Source organism: Rhinatrema bivittatum, chromosome 5 (assembly GCF_901001135.1).
Source record: "Rhinatrema bivittatum chromosome 5, aRhiBiv1.1, whole genome shotgun sequence".
In the NCBI taxonomy this organism is placed as follows: Eukaryota; Metazoa; Chordata; class Amphibia; order Gymnophiona; family Rhinatrematidae; genus Rhinatrema; species Rhinatrema bivittatum.
The window spans coordinates 289639708-289660774 of NC_042619.1; the positions used below are offsets into that span (position 1 = coordinate 289639708).

Here is a 21067-nt window from a genome sequence, read left to right on the forward strand (position 1 = left end):
AATGGGACCTGCTTCAGACCTAGAGCATCCAGCAGAGGAGGGAGCAGGCGACTAGAGAAGGAGAAGTTAATGGGGGGTACGGGAAGGCGGGAGGAAGCCTGCTTATTAACAGGACAGGTGTAAAACACCTGTCTTCTGGTACGGGAGATATACAGGAGCTTCCAGGGTTGCCAACATATGCCGGAAGCTGAAACTGACAATTCTGTGAAACTACCTGAACGGTTAAACAGACTCCCACATAAAATCCACTGGAGGAAGAAAATCCAAAAAAAGCAAATCATACCTTTTGCACAGCCAGCTAACCTGCCCCTTTTTGCTAAGGCCTGACCCACCTGTTCTGCATCATTATCATCACCATCCAGTCATTTGCATAGACGCTCTTTCCAATTAGGTCTTTGAATAGGATAAACGTCTCCATCAGGAAATCCTATGGAAATATCGGAGGAGCAGGGTTAGAAGAGCTTGTGGTGATACATATTAACTCATTTAAGCACAGATGTTGCATTTGCATTTATTTCTAAGCCAAAAAAAAGGAGATAAAACTGGTTGAATATAAACATGTTTAAAGTTTGTTCAACTCCTAGGGCATTCCAAGGACACAGGGTGCAACCAAGCTTCCATCGGGCATAATGAACCAAAGGGATGCTTCCTTCCTCAGTACTTAATAATGATTTCCGTCCACACAGAAGAGTATTTCAGCTTCAGTATTTGTGCCAAAAATCCAAAAAGCTCTAGGGAAGGATTTGAATAAAGTTTGTGTTCCCACTTTCATGGTTTCAAGGACTCAATAAGCCACTGCAGAGCGAGGAGTTAAGAGAACATGCATTCTGAGATACATAGCATTAATAACTGAACACAGAAATACTGGTCTTGAATGCCCTCTACAGCAACAGTTTTATACTGAAACTTTCTGTCAGCCACATATGTTCTCTGAGCTACAGCCTCACTGCAGGCAACTCACCATAATGTCCTGTCTTGTTTTGAAAGTGTTGATATAGTGGTTATAATGGGAATCATTCATCTGTCTCAGGATGGCTGTCATACAAGCTACAAACGTACCCTGAAAAAAAAAACAGAAAAGGGAATGAGATGCTAATCTGTTAACCATTCTTTTCTTTCTACTGCGAACAGGAAACCAACATTTAGGGAAGTCTGAAACAGATCTTCAAGAAATAAAACCCAACCTCATTTACATACAAATGTCCAGTTCCTTCTGTGAGAATGATTCAAACCTCCTGGTGTTTAGATGTTCTACTACAGGGCAGAATATGTGGTGGAGATTTTCCATTACTAAAAAAAGTTACGAGACCCCAAAAAGCAATGTTGGAGTAAAGTCTGTCTCAGAAGCAAGCAGAGCTGGTCAGTACAAAGCTGCTTCTCATGCACGAATCCCACTTCTGAGTCATATAGAAATAATACATAGCATCATTGAGGTGTGGCCTATGTCTAGAGCTATTTATTTATTATTTGGATTTAAGGCCCACCTTTTTGTGTGTGAGCATGTGTGTGAAAAAGTATATACGTGTGACCATGTGAAAGCACACGTGTGAGTGTACAAGTGAGAATGTGTGTGTGAGAAAATGTGTGCATGTGTGTGAGACAGCAAGTGTGTGAGCATATGTATGAGAGTGTGTGTGCATGTGTGTGAGAATGAGCATATGCGTGAGAAACACTGTGTGAGTGTGTGTATTTGTTTGTGTACAAGTGAGGTATTCTGCTAGCATGTAGTTTCTGTGCAGGGATCTATAGCAGCCTGTTTCCTTTTCATAGGTACAGTTGTTAGCGTGCTGGCAGTTAGTGCTGTTTTGATATGCGAGGTTTACTAGATTGTAATTGTAATTCCGTTTACTCATGGCTTTCTGAAGACTATGAAGACTAAGTGTCTTTCTTGCAGGATTTTCTGGCTCACACCACTGCAGTGCAAGTAAAATTATAAAATACATACTGTAAGTGATATTTTTACCACAGAAGACTGTATTTTGAATGCTATTTTTCATGTATAATCTTATTATAAATGCAGGGATGGGGTGGGGTGCAAGGCGGTAAGGTTCACCTAGAGCAGTGGTACTGTGGAATTTAAATAGGTTAAGATCACCTAGTTATGGTTATCTTGGGCCTATGTATCAAAATCATCTACACAAAATGAAGTACTGTTGTGGAACAGATAGCTGAGCTAACACTATGTTTTTGTATCTTTTTAAGTCTTATGATCTGATCTAAGAAATGTTAGATTTAGTCATAACTGTCTGGAAACAAGATTATTTTTAAGCCTGCACCTAGGATATTAGATTATAATAAAACTGCAATTGTTCCCCATTTTTATAGGAGATAAACATGTTTTTCTAGTTGTCAGAGAGTGCAGGTGCTTACCTATACAGGTGTTCTCCTAGGACAGCAGGATGCTAGTCCTCACATATGGGTAACATCATCCAATGGAGCCCGGCACAGAAAAGTTTTGTCAAAGTTTCTAGAAACTTTGGCCAGCAGACTGAGCATGCCCAGCCTACTACTATCCATGTGTCCACACAAGGTCCCCCTTCAGTTTTGTAACACAGCAAAACTGTCGAGCGAAAAAATAAAATAACAAACCGAAGGTGAACCCAACATCATGGGGAGGAGGGTGGGATTCCTGAGGACTAACATCCTGCTGTCCTAGGAGAACACCTGTTACAGGTAAGTGCTTTCTCCTAGGACAAGCAGGATGGTGGTCCTCACATGTAGGTAAGTACAGAGCTCTAGACTGCTCCTCTCAAGCAGAGAAACCAACAGCGGCCGAACAAGGTGCCAATGATCACAATACAACTGTGGTGCTGTGGAAAAACAGGAGGTGGTCTGGTCCCACAAGGAGCACAAATGAAAAGTGTTGGGTTCAAGTCTGGAACAGGTTGCTTAGGACGGACTGACTAAAGGCACTGACCTGACGGCTATCCCTGTCAAGGCAGTAGTGAGCTGTGAAAGTGTGGAGGGAACTCCAGGTCACAGCCTGGCAAATTTCCGTAACGGGGACCGTACGCATATGGGCCACTGATGCTGCCATGGCCTGCACCGAGCCTTCACTCTGCCGACCAGCTGGAGGCCTACCTGCGCGTAGCAAAAGGCGATACAATCCACCAGCCAGTTTGATAGGGTTTGCTTAACTACCGCTGCCCCCAGCCTGTTGGGGTCAAAAGACACAAAGAACTGGGTGGACTGCCTGTGGTTCGCTTCTTCCTCCCTGAAGCTCCAGGGAGAAGACTCAGAATAAATGTCAGGAAGTATTTCTTCACGGAGAGGGTGGTGGATGCCTGGAACGCCCTTCCGGAGGAAGTGGTGAAGACCAGAACTGTGAAGGACTTCAAAGGGGCGTGGGATAAACACTGTGGATCCATAAAGTCAAGAGGACGTGAATGAAGAGTGGGTGGCTCGCGGGAATGACGGCTACTCCCTGGAGATAATACCCTTATTCAATAAACATACACACGGTTAATGAGACTCCAACATTGCTCTAAGCTTCAATGACAAGAGGAAATGTGGAAAAAAGGATTTGCATTCACAAAAAAGCGGGGAGTAGCTGGCTTGTTACGGCGGTTACTACCGCAAACCAAATAAGCCTGATACTTCACTTTCAATGCACATCCAGCATAGCTCTCTGTTTCAACGGCAGGGGAGAAAGACTGATACTTCACGCATATCCAGCATAGCTCTCTGCTTCAACAGCAGGGGAGAAAGTCTGATACTTCACTTTCAATGCATATCCAGCATAACTCTCTGCTTCAACGGCAGGGGGAATGAAGAACAACCAACAAGGACTGAATTACATAGTCTGGGTAAACAAATAAGCATGGGTGTAGCTTGCTTATTGCGGCGGTTACTACCCCAAACTAATTAAGCTAGATATTTCACTTAGATGCAGCTCCATCACTACTCTCTACATTAATGGTGGGGGTGGAAGGGAAATAGAACCAAAAGGTTACTAAAAGCCAAGAGTAACAGATAAGTATGATAAATATAAGAAAAGAAAAGTGCGAAACTTGCTGGGCAGACTGGATGGGCTGTTTGGTCTTCTTCTGCCGTCATTTCTATGTTTCTATGTCTCTATGTGTGGTCTAGGTACAAAGCCAGCGCCTGTTTACAGTCCAGGGTATGGAGACCTCGTTCCCATGGGTGGGAATATGGCCTCGGAAAGAAAGTGGGGAGAACGATTGACTGATTGATGTGGAAATCGGTCATCACCTTGGGCAAGAATTTAGGATGTGTATGCAGGACTGCACGATCATGGAAGAATTTTGTATATTTATTTATTTATTTATTTCGTGATTTTTTATATACCGCGGCACGTTAATAACATCACCTCGGTTTACAATAAACAATAAATCAGCAACAAGCTTTACAGTCAATAAGAATTCAGGTGTACATAAAAAATATCAATTAAGAATATATATATATATATGGTGCGTACGTAACCAGGGCCTGAAGCTCGCTGACCCTACGAGTAGAAGTGATCGCCGCCAGGAAGAATGCTTTCTAGGTGAGGAACTTCAGGCCACAGGACTGCAGGGGCTCAAAGGGAGTCCGCATCAATCTCACCAAGAACATTTGAGGTCCCAGGATGCTGCCGAAGAGGGGGCTTCAATTGGAGAAGACCACGCATGAAGCGGCCAACCAGGGGCTGGACTGAAACGGGTGTGTCAGCAACACCTTGGTGATACGCGCTAACAGCGCTGAGATGTACTCTGATTGAACTGATCTGTATCCCAGACTAAGACAGGTGCCACAGGTAGTCCAGCAGTCGAGGGAGAGGGCATGAGAAGGGGTCCAACTCATGCCCTCCGCACCAGATGGAAAAGTGTTTCCACTTTGAGGTGTAGGACTTCCTAGTTGAAGGTTTCCAGGTCTCGATCAGGACCCGAGAAACACAGTCCGAAAGCTGTAATGGCTGGAGGATCATGCACTCAACATCCAAGCCGTTAGGGCTAGTGCCTGAAGGTTCAGTTGGTGCAGGGTACCCCAGATCTGTGACATGAGGTCGTGCGCCATCCCCAATGGGATGGACGCACGCACCGACAGGTCCCGGAGGAGTGGAAACCAAACCTGACGAGACTAGGCGGGTGCCACGAGAATGATGGTCCCCAGATCCTCCTGAAGCTTTGACAGAGTCTTCGAGAGGAGCGAAAGAGGTGGGTACACATACAGGATGCCCTGGCCCAAATGAAGGGAGAAGGCATCGCAGGCCGGATGGCCATTCCCCACTACTAGAAAGCAGAAACTGCTCACCTTGTGATTGAGAGGGGAGGCGAAGAGGTCCACATCTGGCATACCCCAGCGGCAGAATAATTCGGCCACTACCACAGGGTTGAGGGACCACTCATGTGGCTGGAAGGACCAGCTGAGGCGGTCTGCCAGCGTGATGAGGTGACCTGTTAGGTAGGTCGCCCACAGATACATCCCTTGGGAGAGGGCCCAGTTCCAAACCTGCACTGCTTCCTGGCAGAGGAGGAACGAGCCCGTGCCGCCATGTTTGTTGATGTACCACATCACGACCTCGTTGCCCGTCCTTATCAGAACTTCCTTGGACAACAACTGATCCTGAAATGCCCACTGGGCATATCATATCGCTCGAAGCTCCAGAAAATTTATCTGGCAATGTGTTTTGGCGGCAGTCCACAGGCCCTGAGAGTGTAGGCTGTCTGTTTAGGCTCCCCACCCGAGGAGAAGCATCAGTGCTGAAGGTCACCTGGGGCAGCGCGGGCTAAAAGGGAAGTCCATGTTCTAGATTGGGGAGGGCTTCCCACCAGGCCAGGGATAGCTTGAGAGGGTCCGTAACTGTGATCAGAGCCTCTAGATCCTGGGATGCTTGCTACCACTGAGACCGCAAGACCCACTGAGGGGTCCGCATGCAGAGGCAGGCTAAGGGTGTCACATGGACAGATGCCACCATGTGGCCCAACAGGCGAAATAGGAGACGGGCTGACACCCTCCCGCTGTTGCGGAAGAGGATGGCCAGCGAGGAGAGGGAAATGCCTGATCCTTGGGCAAGAAAGCTTTCGCTTGTGCCGTGTCCAACCTGGCGCCTTTGAAGTCTAGCTGCAGGGATGGACAGAGGTGCGACTTGGGGAAGTTGATAACGAATCCCACACTCTGCAGGATCTGAACCGTCAGGACCAGAGCTTGCAAGGCTCCAGAGCGGGAGTCGCTCTTGACAGCTAGTCGTCCAGGTATGGGAACATATGGACCGGGCAATGCCTGAGATAGGCAGCTACCACCACCAAGTATTTGGTGAAGACGCGGGCGGCTGATGCCAGCCCAAAGGGCAGCACTCTGTACTGAAAATGTGAATTCCCCACCACGAAGCGGAGGTACTTTCTGTGGTCGGGGACAATCGCAATGTGTGCATATGCTTCCTTCAGGTCGAGAGAGCAAAGCCATTCTCCTCTTGAGAGGAGGGGGATCAGCGTGCCCAGGGAGACTATCCTGAATTTTTCTCTTACGAGAAACTTGTTCAACACCCTGAGGTTGAGGATGGTGCACAAGCCGCCATTCCTTTTTGGGATGAGGAAATACCTCGAATAGAATCCCCAGTCCCACTGTGTGCGAGGGACTGGTTCCACTGTGCCCGCTGTAAGAAGGGCGAAGAGTTCTTGTTGAAGAACGACCAAGTGGGCGGATGAACCCTACGATGGACATGGAGGAGAGGTCTCCGGGAGCTGGCTGAAGTGCAGAAGGTACCCCTGGCATATTTATTTATTTTATTTATAGCTTTTCTATACCGACTTTCCAATAACAGAATTACTGATCAATTCGGTTTACATTTTAAACTTTAACAGTGACAGGTAATTGTCTTACAATGAACAGGCATATCATAGAAAGGATCCAGCAATCCGACTTGATCTCCTCCCAGTGTCGGGAGTGGTGGATCAGGTGCCAGGGGAACTGCCAGTTTATCTATTTATTTATTTACGTTTTTTTTATATGCTGGTGTTTAGTTTAAACAACCATCACATCGGTTTACACACATACCATTAAAATTCATGAGGGCATATAAAACATATACCTCAGTACATACATGTAACAATCAAATAAGCAGTAGTTTGTCTAACATTATAAAATTATTATGATATTTAACAATAAAAACACTTAAACCAAAAATAGATCTTCTGTGCATAGCATCTGCATAACGATACTCTAGTTAATCTTTCAGTTTGGCCTGATTAAAAAGCCATGTTTTTATTGCTTTTCTAAAGGCTTTTACGTTGGACTCTTAGTCTTATTTGTTTGGGCAGGGAGTTCCACAGCTTGGGCCCGGCAAGTGATAGGGCTCTCTCTCTCTCGGACATTAGCTTGGCTGATGTAAGGGATGGGATAGATAACAATTCCTTATTTGCAGACCTCAGATTCCTGGATGGTGTATGAATTCTTATAAAAGCTGTTAACCAGTTGACTTTTGCTCCCTCGCTGCCAGATAAAAGCCCATGGCCGGAGTTTGCTGGAGTGCTGGTTGGGGTCTGGGAGCCTGCTGTTGGCGGGGGAGATTCCTAGAACTGGTCCGGGGCGTGCGAGTCTGAGCATTTGAAGGGTAATACTTCCGCTGCTGGTAGAAAGGCTTACGAGAGCCTTGCCTGGAGGATTTCTTGGCCGAGGAAGGCCCCTCTGAGGGACTAGCGGATAGCTGCTGGAGGGTGTCATGATGGTCCTTCAGCTGTACCGTCGCATCCCGGACCTTTTCCCTGAACAGGTTCTCGCCTGTACAGGGGAGATTGGCGAGCCTATCCTGGACCTCCGGCCAGAGGTCTGAGGCCCTGAGACAAGCCATCTGTCTGGCACCAATGCCTACAGCAGCTAAGCGGGCTGCAGTTTCAAAAACATCGTAGGTGGAGTGCACTTCGTGTTTCCCTACTTCTAGACCCAGCGAGGCAATGACAGCAAGCGCTTCCTGCTGCTGGGGAAGGCCCTCTGCAAAATCTTGGACTTGCTTCCAGAGATTGCGTTTACATTGAGTCATGTAAAGTTGGTAAGCTGCAATGCGGGTGACCAGCATGACGCCTTGGAAGATCTTCCTCCCTATGGCATGAAGTTCCCTATGCTCACATCCTGGAGGTGCGAAGGCATGGATGCAGGAGTGCCGAGCCTTCTTTAAGGCGGACTCCATTACCATCGACTGGTGGGAAAGCTGGCTCCTTTCGAACCTCAGGCCCTGCTGCACCAAGTATGTGGCATTGACCTTTCTGTTTACTGGGGAGACGGAAATGGGGTGCTCCCACATATGGAGGACAAGTTCTTTAAAAATGTCGTGGATTGGAACAGCAACGATCTCTTTAGAAGCGACAATGACCTGGAATACCTCCAGCATCTTGTGGCGTGCATCCTCCTCCATAAGAAGCTCAAAGGGGATGGCCTCAGCCATAGCCCTAACAAACCCCGCAAACAATAGGTCCTCAGGCAATAACCGTGCCACTCCTCTGGGGGGCGAAGGCTCAGAGAGCAGGTCGTGGGAGTACTCGGAGGACGAGTCTGTGGAGTCATCACCCCAAGGGTTATAAGGACCCTCTTCCTCACTTGGGCCTGGATGCCAAGGACAAGGGCTATGAAGGACATCGACCCTGGGCTCCAAGGGGTGCAGGAGCACTGACGGCACCAGTAGATGGCCCAGCATTGAGGGGGTCATCGGACATGGTAAGCCGGAAGGGCCTAGCAGCAGCTCGGGGAACCATGGGCGAAAGTATCCGGTCCCGGAGGCTTTATCCTCCTAGGTGGACCCAGGAATCGGGATCGCTCCGGTGGAGGGCATCGGTGGCCGGTGGGGCATCAATGGCCCCTCAGGCACCGGTTACGTCAGTAGGGTGCCAAGAAGGACATCCAGATGCTCCAGCAAGGGTGCCAACATCGGTTGGCGGAGGCTCGGGTACCGGTATGGGGGCCAGTGACGCCGGTATCTCAACGCCTTGCAGCGCCTTGAACACCACCGATTGCACCCTGCGGTCCAACTCCTCCTGGAAGTCCTGAGTGGTCAGGACTGATGGAGGGGGAACGAGGCATTGCCGGCTCATCCTAGGGTCCCCAAGGTGGCATGGTGCCCGTCATCGGTATCGGTGGGAAACGCCTTGGGCTACCGGGGTGGCCGGTGCCACTTCGATGGCAGCTCCGGAACCAGAACTGTGTCGTGATGGTGACCAGTGCCAGTATTTATTTATTTATTTATCGGGTTTTATATACCGTCATTCAAATTCATCATCATGAATCCATCATAACGGTTTACAAATATGAAGGTTACAATGTTAAGGGATAAACAGAGTTTATCTTCCTGGTTTACTTCCTGGACCGCTTCCGATGCTCGGCTCGGTCTTTACCCGGTGCCGAGGAGGACGATGACCTCGAGGTCTGGGAGATGGGAGAGAACACTGTGAATCGATCTCCCTCTCCTCAAACCTTGGGGGTGGAAATCAAAGGGACCGCGAGAGTCAGAGACAGGGAAAGCTCCCCGCGATCCTTAGGCGTTGAAGCAACCGAAGCAGCAGTAGAGGATTTTGGGGTCCTGAAAAGTTTCTCCATTTTGTCAAGGTGCGCACGACGCCCCTTGGGTGTCATATGATCGCACAGATCACATCCAGACATCATATGAGGCCCCCAGGCACAGGATGCAAACCTCATCCAGATCCTTGATAGACATAGTCCGCGGTCACTGATGAAAATCGGTCGACGCCATGAAAAAGACCCGGTTGATGGTCAACTGGCACTGGGAAGTGAGAAGTTGGGAATCAACCGCAAGATCGAGCAAAAATTGAAAAAGAACCTACCGTACTGGGAGGGTACCGACCATGAAGGGGGCCCTGACAAGGATTAGAGAAAAACTCGAAGGAATTTGAGAGAAAATTTGAAAAAAAGTGGAGCTCCATGGACCACAAGGCAACTGCACCGTGGAAAAGAAGAGAATGAAGGGGGACCTTGTGCGGATGGACGGATAGTAGCAGGCTGGGTGTGCTCAGTTTGCTGGCCAAAGTTTCTAGAAACTTTGACAAAAGTTTTTCTTGCCAGGTTCCATTGGATGATGTCACCAACATGTGAGGACTACCATCCTGCTTGTCCTAGGAGAATGAAAAATATCACCTGATGCTCCATCTAAGATGGAGGGCAAAGGACAGCCTGTCCTTGGATCTTAAATGGAGGATAAGATAAAAAATGGAGAAAAGGGGCGTAATAATCAGTATATTTTTATATGAAGGAATACATCTCTTGTCTGATTGGCTCTAAGAGGTGATGATGTCATGAGATTATGATGTAAAGAAAAGGGTAATAATGTTTTGATTGGCTGTTTATGTGGTAATGAAAATGCAAAGTATATAACGAGTTGCCTGTGTAGGATTTGGGGAGAGCAAACTTTTTTAAATCTTTCTGTTACAATTGTACTTTGTGTAATAAATCACCTAAAAGAGGAAGTTTTGGTTTCATGTCAGATTATTTTGGTTATGTCACTCTGAATTTAAGAGTTTGCTCCGGAGACAAATTGGGACCTGGAGATCAGTTTTACTCTAAAGCCAGGAATTTTTAAAGGAAATAATGAACTGATTTTCCTAATTCCTGCTGTTCCCAACCTGTGATCTGCACACCTAGGGGGTCCACCAGACCATAACTGGGGGTCCGCAGGAAGTGAGAAGAAGAGGCTGGATAGGCCACCAGGGCACCCCAGCCACAGAAGACTGAAGGAGGCAACAGGGTCACCGGGGCACCCATCCCACCAGCATCTGAAGGCTAAAAAATGCTGCGGGGCCGTCGCCACTGCATCTCAACTTGCTAACAGCCTGCTGGAGGAGGCAGCCACGCGACCCCACCCCCCACTCCAAAGACTCCAGGAAATAATGAGGAAGAGGTCTGGATGAGATTGAGAACTTGTGTATATGAGAGAGAGAACAAATGTGTCTGTGAGAGCATGTGTGTATGAGAGAGAGGAAGCATGTGTGTGTGAGAATGAATGTGAGCGTGTGTGAGAGCCATGTGTGTGTATGAGAAAGCTTGCGTGTGTGTCTGTGAGAGCTTGTGTGTATGAGACAGAGGAAGCATGTGTGTGTGAGAATGAATGTGTGTGAGAGAGCATGTGTGTGTATGAGAAAGCTTGTGTGTGTCTGTGAGAGCATGTGTGCATGAGAGAGAGGAAGCATGTGTGTGTGAGAATGAATGTGAGCGTGTGTGAAAGCCATGTGTGTGTATGCATGAGAAAGCTTGTGTGTGTGTCTGTGAGAGCATGTGTGTATGAGAGAGAGGGAGCATGTGCATATGAGTGAGAATGAACATGAGCATGTGTGTGTGAGAGAGAGAGAAAGAGAGAGTGTGTGTGAGAGAGAGAGAGGGACTGTGTAAGTGAATAGAGAGGATCATGTGTGTGTGAGTGACAATGAACATGTGTATGTGTGTGCACAGCAATCTCAAGGCAACTCAAAAGTTCTCATGTATGGAGAATAGGGAATTTTTTAATCCTTATTAGTTTTAATTGTTGGTTATTCTTTGATGTGTCTTATGTTTTGAATTATTCTATTGGTTTGGGAAATTTAAAAATAATTTATGAGTTTTTAATTATTGGATGTTCTATATATCAGTTATTTTGAAATATTCTTTTTATTATTAAATTAGTTTTATTGTTATTAATATTTTATATTTCTTGATTGTATTGCTTGATGCTTTATGAAGAATGTAATGTTTTTATTTTTCATTGTTGCACTGCGGTTTCCAGTTCAGTTTTTGCTGAGCGTTTACATTTATACTTTATGATCTCTTTATTTTATATTTGGCAAGGATCTGTCTGTGTTTTGTATGTGTGACTTAGGTGAGCAATTCTGCTAGAATGTGGTATCTATATAGGGACCTACAGAAGCTGAACTTGTTCAGTTTTCCTAACAGGAGGTGTATTGGTGTTTTAGGGCCTTTTGTAATATCTGCAGTATTACCTTTTCACGGGTACGATTATTACTGTTTAAGTTTGGCAGTTAGGGGGTTATAGTATGGCAGGCTTCCTATAGATCCCAAGTACATTTTTTGCAGGATTTTGTATTATACAATGTTCCTGGTAGTGGAGGAAGTTTGCGTTGCTATTAATGAGGTGACACCAGAATTTGATTGTTATTTTTTTATGGTGAATGGTAAGGGGAAGTGCCCTTGTTCTGCTCTGCACCCTTTGTTGAGGACATTTCTATGAATGCAGGGTATTGCAGAACCTGAAGTGTAGGTTTTATATTGGGACTGAGTAATTGTGCTGGTAGTTTTCTCAGATGGTTGAAACTGGCCAGGGGTTTCTTTGTTACTTAGAAGGTCCTTCTGTCTAGAGCAATGTTTGCTCTAAGGACTGAAATGTTGGGTGTAAAACATTTTGCTCGTGAACAAAACGTTTTTGTTTCATTACCCTGTGGGCACTGCTTTCTTTTATGCAAAAAGCCTGTCAATTTTATGTTCACAGTAGCCCATCCTTAGAGAGAACATTGGAGCACATGCACACAAACTTTCTCACAACACACATTCTAACACACTTGCATATTCACTCTCATACACTTTCACATGCATACATGCTCATTCTCACACCACACACTCTCACTCACTCTCATTTCTCTTATTCACTCCCCAGGCACTCATGCACATCACACTCACTCAGTTCTCTTCCAGATACACACTCATCCCAGTACCTGCAAACCTTCACTGCCAAACAGTAACACAAACCTCTCAGGACTCAAACTGCAGCAACCTTATCTATGACATGGCAGCAATGCAAACATTATATCATCCCCTAGAACACTACCACACCACCTACTGGGGTTACGAGAACAAAGACCTACAGAAAAACTACATGCCGGCAGAAATACTGCACCTCAGTTACACAGACCCTTAACTAATCTGGAATAAGAGACTACAAATTAGAAACAGAAACATGCAGACAAAAATAAAATGGAAATCCCGAGAAATCAGACTCCAAACTGTGGAATATTGAAGAAAGAACAAAATACAAATATGTAATGCACATTCCCAAGATAGCATGCCAATCACTAAAAATTCAAAATTCATTTTTTTACCTTTGTTGTCTAATCTTATTTTTCTAATCGGTTGATATCAGGCTTTTTTTCCCACATTCCCTTTGTTTTTTTCTTTCTCCACCTGTCTTCTTCCCTTCCTCTCTCCATTCACACCCACACACTGGCAGTCACACACAGACACGCATCCTCACACCCAGGCTCTCACCCAGCCACCCACTCCCACACAAGCTCTCAAACCCACCTCCACTAACCCAGGCTCTCACCCACCCACAGGCTCTTACCTTTGCCCCCACACACAGGCAGTCATACATACACCCCCACTCACGGGATCTTATCCAACTACACGCACACACACACACACACACACACACACACAGGTTCTTAATCCCCATATAGATATGTGGCCTCTCTGACACACACATACCTAAAGCATCTCAGACACCCAAGAAGTCATCCACACACATACACAGCCTGGCTCTCACACCCAGGTACGCATTCTCACACACACACACACACACACACACACACACACAAGCAGTCACCCCCACACATAGGTAGTCTCCACCCCACCACCTAGGCTCTCACCCAGCAACACACATACAGTACATAGAGGGCCTAGGCCTCGTCTTCAGCTGCCAGCGGAATGGGGTCCTTGTCTTCTCTCGCTCTTCATCTCTTCAGCTGCCACAGGACAGGCTCTGCGGTGGCTTGCCAAGTTGTGGGGTGGGCGGCAGCAGGAATCGCCTTTATCCGAACGACAAACCCTGCCGCTGTGCGGCTGATCTTGTGGTAAAGACCTGCGAGACTGGCCCCGTGGCGGCAGATAACTTCAGGATAAACACGACTCCTGCTGCCCGGGAGGTGTGATGCCACTGATCGGACTGGGCAGAGGTTTGATTTATCCCTGCTTGATCCGATCCCTGCGCAGGGATCGGATCAAGCTTTGCGAGGCTGTGAAAAAAGTTGTGTGTGGCTGTGAATGCGCGCAGCTTAGAGGGAACAGTGGTCTAGAGATGCCACTGACATACGTGCCCACCACTTCATGGCAATGGTGCAAAATGTTTGTAGTGGTGCCTCTTGCTTTAGGAATGGGAGTGTCCTGCTTCTGCATTTATGGAATTTGGTAACAGGCAGATGTAGAGAGAGGCATTGGACACCCCCTCCCCCCATGATCATATTAACAGGGTAGTGTTCCTGTCACAGATGATTTTCTTTAAAAAATAAAAATAATAAAAAGTACCATGTTGTGGCGGGGGGGGGGGGGGGGGGGAGGTGGGAGAGAAATAGGTGCACCAAACCTCCTCTTTTCCCTTTTAGTGATGTAGGCTTGTCTCAAACATCCCTCCTTCCCCCTTCCCCACCAGTCTCTCATTCTCTGCCTCTGCTTCAAGGTCCATCCCAACCAGTCCCCCTCTCTCCCTCCACCTGTCCATCCTGCAAGTCTCTCTCCCTCTCTCTTTCACTCCACCAGCCCAGCCCTCCAGTCACTCTCTCTCCCTCCATCAGTCCATTCCTGTCTCTCTCTCTCTCTCTCTCCTCAATCCCCACAGTCTCTTCCCCTCTACCAGTCCATCCCCACCAGTCTGACTAACCCCCTCCATCAGTCCATTCCTACCAATCTCTCTCTCCCTCCCTCTCTCTATCTCCCTCCACCAGTCCATCTCTCTCTCTCCCTTCACAGTCCATCTCCACTAAGTTTGCCTCTCTCCATCAGTCCATTTCTGCCAGTCTGTCTCTCTCTCTCCCACCTTGCCAGTCTCTCTCCCTCCCTCCCCCAGTCCATTCCCCTCAGTTGCTCCAGATCCACTTATGTGGCTGCCTGTAGTTTCACTATGGGGCCGATGCAATACAGTGCCCTCAGCCGAGTGCACTGTATAACCCGCAGTTGGACGCGGGATAAATAGGCGCTAATCCACCCCCTAATGCAATAGAGGGATTAGCGTCTATTTAACGTGCGTCCGATGCAGAGTGTATGAGATAGCGCTCCTCACATGCAAATCCATGTGAATGAGCCTGTTACTCATTCACTCTGCTTTCAAAAAAATTAAATGACACATTTTATCGCTCAGCTATCAACGCTTGGAGCAGGCGTTAATAACTGAGCGCAGGTAAAAGAAGTACAGTAAAGCAGAAAAAAAAATGCTTTTCTGTACTTTTTAAAAAAAGTTTAAAAATAAATAAATAAATAAATAACTTGGCAGACTATGAAAACCGAGGCCGAGGTTACCGGCATCGGTCTTCATAACCGGCAGCCGCGGCGCAAACCCCTAATTTAAATATTGCATGGTGCCCCCCTTGTGGGTGCCACGCCTGCGTTAAGAAAGCAGACGCTGCAAAGTCCGCGAACATTACTGCATCGGTCCCCATGGATGTTTTTCAATGCGACTACATTCTTGCACATTTACTACTCTGCTGTATCCCATGTATATCAGCGAGCATTTCATGTTTCATGCAATATCTTATGATTGAGCCTGGTGTGCATATAATAATTTATTCCTTATTAAATAAATAACTTTTCTTTATGTGGCGCACAACTGCAGGTAGAAATGAAAGGGAAGCATGTGTGGGGGGGTCAGCAAAAATTTCGGAGGTTGAAAAGGAGTTCACGCTCCTAAAAAAGGTTGGGACCCCCTGGCCTAGGGCCCTAACAGCCTTGCACAGGCCCTGACTACATAAACCTATTCCAGGCCCAGGAAGGTGTGAAAAGGAGGCCAGAGACGGGTAAGCTGCATGCAGGACTCTAGGATTTCAGCAAAGGGCTACTGCCAATTTAAGGTTAAAAACCTTCCTGGTCCTCGGCCACTGCAAGCGAGTGTGGGAGGAGAACTTGAATGCTGGAACCTTGAGGGAAGAGAGAGAGAGGTGGAGAGAGAACTGAGAAATAAACTGTTTGATTCCAGTTATAATACTGCTCTCATTAGCTCACATTGGTGACAAGAACAGTTTCCCAGGGGTCCCACCTCCTGTGTGAGCTGCAGTATGGTGACTTTCTGCCTCGCACAACCACCATAGCCCCAAAGCAGAAGGATCTGAGCAATGGTGGGGAGGTGGGGGGGGTCATGGATGAGGGGTGCTGGAGGTGCTTTCATGCACCATCGCACAACTGAAAAAAAACAAAAAACTGAGGGTGAAAATCCCTTCTCCCTCCACCAAAGGATTAGCCCTAGCAGGAGCGGTTCTGAAACGTGTTTATATTATTGAATATCGTTTAAAAAAAAAAAGTCACTCAAAGCGATGCACAAGTTAAAGGTGAAATGCTCTCACTATGTGCGGGGAGGCCCTGTCCATCGCAATCACGGTTCTGTTTATCCTGCGCAGCAGACGTTCCATGATGAACTGCACGTGCATGGAGGCTGTGCCCTGGGGGAAGAAAGGAGAAGGAAAAGGTTAACACAGGAAAGCTTTATTAAAATCCGAGTCAATTATCTCAGTATGCTGGGCGTTAGATTCTTAGCGGCTGATATAACTTTACCCGGGTATATTCAGTGGACCTTAGCCGGGTTAAGTGCTCCGTTGAATATACTCAGCTCAAGCTACCTGGTAACTTTTCCGCTCAATATAAAAAAAAATAAATAAATAAAATCCCAGTGGCTGATTCCGTGCAACCCTTCACCCGCAATATGTTTAAACATTTTAGCATGGGCCGAAATGACCAGCCCTCTCGTTCCTCAATATCTAAACTAATTGTTGGGCTAAGCAATGCCGATTCCTTTCCCATCCCTTAATTTAAAAAAAAAAACTGTGGCCAGAATTCAGCACTCAACAAGGATTGGCTGTTTCACCTGGGAGTGAAGTGAATAATTTAATACTGACTGTCAATACCTGTCAACCAGGGGTGGCTCAAAGCCATCTGCTGCCTGAGGCGATGGATGAAATGGTGCGTTCCTCACCCCCAAACCACTAAGAGGGCCAAGGGAGTGTCCCCCGAAGAGTCCAGCCCCTTTGTGGTGATTTGAAATGCTGGAGAAGGGGGAAGGCAAAGTCGGGGTTTCCAGGGGCGTGGAACCTTCTGTCAATGATAATATTTCAATGAGGTTGGCAACTCTGCTACACTCTCAGGAACCCTGCCGCCTGCCTCCCATCCTTGTAGGAACTAGCCAATCACCCTAAAAAGGAAATCACAACTGAACCAAACCACGGGCACGAGCAACACGTGATGGAGGTCCAGCTACGTGATGGCCCCTGCAGTTTTAATGCCTATGGGAACTACAGTCAGGAGACGAAGCTGCTCTTGTTCTTCACACCAAACATCTGTCTTTACCTTACAATTTTACTGGTACAGCCAGATACAAACTTGGCTAAGCTGTGACCTTGATCAAACTTTGTATCTAGCAATGGAGCTTGGTACTGTTCACCAGATTAGTCCTGGGGGAACTGAATTTGTGCAGAATTCCTCTCCTGTGCAGAATTGCCAAATTCTGCGCAGAAAATGGTAGAGGAGACCCCGGCATGCCATCTAGTCTGTCAATATAAGATTCCTGCTAACAGCCTTTCTACTTATGAGTTGCTTCAAAAGTCTCTTGCTAAACTGAAGGAGAGCAGGTGGGTTCCTTGCTGTTTGAATTCCTGTAGAGCAAGTTCTTTGCAAAAAAGCAAGTAACCCAAAATTAAATTTCAGGATAGTGGATGACTTGTTAAGTGATTCCAAATTACAGTCCCTGATTCAAAATTGGAATGAGAATGACTGGGGAATCTTGTGGGAATGGGTGCTGATCTCATGTTTAGGCTCTTTCATTGAACCTTTACATTTCTAGTGATGTTTAAAAAGTTTATTCCATCCTACTCCGCCTTATGCTGGAGAAATTGTGGACAGAGAGGCTCCCATTTACATATGTGTACAGGAAATTTGGGCTGAGGTTTTTGAGGTGGTTTCACAATTGTCTCGGCAAAAGTTTCAAATTTCTCCTGAATTGGCTTTGCTCAGTCATTGGGACTCTTTTCCTGTCTCAGGTAAGATTAAAATTCTTACTAATCAACTGTTTTTAGGAGCAAGGTTTATTATTTCTCAATTCTAGAAACAAATGCTCTTGTTGGTCAGCTGGCATTCTCAGATATTCGAGGTCACCTGTATAGAGAAATTGACACCCTCCCTTAAAGGTACGCTCAAGGCCTATGATTCTGTTTAGGGTAGATTCTAATTTTAGACTGCTAGTCCACTGTTTGGCTTTGTGATTGAGGAGGAATAATTTGCTCAAAACTATTGCTGTGAATGTTGCACCAATACTGTGCGTTTATTAGTCAACTCTATTATATATTTGCTTCAAGTTTAGCATTATCATTGCCACTGATGTGCTGTTCTTGATGTACCAATGGTTGGTAGACATTTGTTTATGTCTGTATCTCCCTTAAATAAAGAGTTTTTTTTAAACAGCTCACAAATAGTATATTTAATAATTAACTCATTAAAAAACTAGATCTATACTGACGCCTACATCTTTTTCTACCCAGGAAAAAGATCTAGGCATCATAGTGGATAGCACATAGTGAATAGTACATTGAAATCGTTGGCTTAGTGTGCTATGGCAGTTGAGAAAGCAAACAGAATGTTTGGAATTATTAGGAAGGGAATGGTGAATAAAACGGAAAATGTCATAATGCCTCTGTATCGCTCCATGGCGAGACCGCACCTTGAATACTGTGTACAATTCTGGTTGCCACATCTCAAAAAAGATATAGTTGCGATGGAGAAGGTACAGAGAAGGGCTACCAAAATGATAAAGGGGATGGAACATCTCCCCTATGAGGAAAGACTAAAGAGGTTAGGGCTGTTCATCTTGGAGAAGAGACGACTGAGGAGGGATATGATAGAGGTCTACAAAATCATGAGAGGACTAGAATGGGTAAATGTGAATTGGTTATTTATTCTTTCAGATAACAGAAGGACTTTTCACTCAATGCACAATTAAGCTCTGGAATTTGTTGCCAGAGGATGTGGTTAGTGCAGTTAGTGTAGCTGGGTTTAAGAAAGGTTTGAATAAGTTCTTGGAGAAGTCCATTAACTGCTATTAATCAAGATGACTTAAGGAATAGCCGCTGTTATTACTGGCATCAGTAGCGTGGGATATACTTAGTTTTTGGGTACTTGCCAGGTATTTGTAGCCTGGATTGGCCATTGTATATACATATGTCTTGTATATACATATGTCTTGTATACAAGACATATGTATATAAATTTACTCCCCCTGTTCATTATTAGTTTTTATCCAAGTTAAATCACCCTGTTCTATGTAAGACATTATAAACGAGTCTTTATATTTGTTGAAATGTGAACCGAAGTGATTAGTAACTATGTTACCTGAACTGCGGTATATAAAACTGTTAAATAAATAAATAAATTGTTGGAAACAGGATGCTGGGTTTGATGGACCCTTGGTCTGACCCAATAATTAAAACTAATAAGGATAAAAGAAATTCCCTGCACTCTATATCTGTGATCTTTTGATTTCTAGTCTCCCTGAGATTGTCATGGATTCGTTGGGGAAGGGGGCTGCACACAAACATTGTCCTTTCTCTCATATGTAGAGATCCTCAGATCTCCACTATTCCAAATTGTCCCTAGTTTAAGCCCTACGCGCCTGATTTCAAAAGCATTTACATGCTTAAAACTGGGTTCTACACATGTAAATGCACTTTACCCTTGACAACATATTAGTCATATTGAAATTATTGAACAACTTTTGGCTGTATGTGTTTTGTATTATAAAATTTGTACATTTGTTATATGGTATGGAATGTAACTTTTATTTATTTATGTATGAGTATTATTATTTGTAAGAAAGTAACACGTGCTGTTAAGAAAAGTTTTTAAATACAGTAAAGAATAATTAGCATAAAAGAAAGAGGTAGTTTTTTGTTTGTTGCTATTTCTGATTTTTTTTACAGTACAGGGAAAATGCAATAGTTTTTATTTCTATGATGTTTCACTGCAGGCAGTCTGGCTTTTGGGGGTTTCCAGTTCAGCTATTGTCTCCCCGTTTCTCTTTCTGTATTTGGTGAGGGGACAGGCAGTGAGCTGTAAAGAGGCTGCAGTGATGCGTGCAGGTCTGGAAAAAAGATCACATTTGGAATGGTTTTCCTTTTTTTTCCCTGATGGTCAGAAGTGGAAAAATTGGAAATTGTGGAAGAATTTAGAACCAGCATTCTTTATCACAGGCTGGTTTTTGTTTAATTGCAGTACCACAGTGAGAAGGGGCAAAGGAACTTATTGGCTGCCAATCCGCAAGCAGGGAAGCTTTTACCCGTAGGCTCTTCACAATAGTCTGTCAGTTCATTTCTTTTCCTGGGTTGTATTAGTGAGACTTTCTGTGCCCATAACTATTTCTACAAGGAAGGGGGTGGGTTGGGCACGAGGGAGGCAACACAAATGCAATGGCCCCTGGGCACCAGAGACCCTCACTACGCCACTGCTCCACAGCCTGAAGTGGCTTTTGTTTTGGAGTGATGAGTTGGAGGAGTAGGGTGGTGGCTGATCTCTATTTTAGGCTTCATGGTCTGATCCAAGGGAAGAGACGCTGCCGCATGGTCTGGGAGGGACTGTCTTGGAGGAGTGAAGAAGATTTTGAAAGAAGTTTGAGAAGAGCTGTTCCGTGGGTTTTGGGGCCAGTTTCACATGCAGAGTGAGACATACAAACAGCACAGTACACCTCGGTGAAGATTTGACGTGATTTGGAGTGAGGAAATTCAAACTAAGATGAGATTTCTACAGTGTTTTCTCGCCCTAGCTTGATAGTACCCTGGTAGAGAGTCCATCAAGCTAGGGCGAGAGAACATTGTAAAAATCTCATCTTAGTTTGAATTTCCTCACTCCAAATCACGTCAAATCTTCACCGAGCTCTACTGTGCTGTTCGTACATCTCACTCTACATGTAAAACTGGCCCCCAAACCCTAGACCACCACCAAAACCTCACCTTGAGTTCCAAGCTGGCCCTCCTACTGCAGTATAAATAGGTGACTATTATGTGTGCCAACCCAGAGGCTCTTTCTCCCTTTCCCTCCTCCTCTCGATATCGCACAGCTTAATGCCAGGAATAAAGGTGTAGTTATTTCCATCGTGCATTCATTTTCATTTTTCATTGATCCC

At 45.7% G+C, this 21067-nt stretch overlaps 1 protein-coding gene across 3 annotated transcripts in view; it reads right to left on the reverse strand.

Moving 5' to 3' along the window:
- DOCK5 (dedicator of cytokinesis 5) overlaps positions 1–21067 on the reverse strand; it is a 304075-nt gene that overhangs the window by 69622 nt on the left and 213386 nt on the right. For all 3 annotated transcript variants that reach the window (XM_029604105.1, XM_029604106.1, XM_029604107.1), the window contains 3 exons: positions 16251–16346; positions 962–1060; positions 333–427 (listed from right to left, as the gene is read on the reverse strand). In XM_029604105.1, the coding sequence (XP_029459965.1) occupies positions 333–427; positions 962–1060; positions 16251–16346 (290 nt within the window). The remainder of the gene's footprint in view (positions 1–332; positions 428–961; positions 1061–16250; positions 16347–21067) is intronic.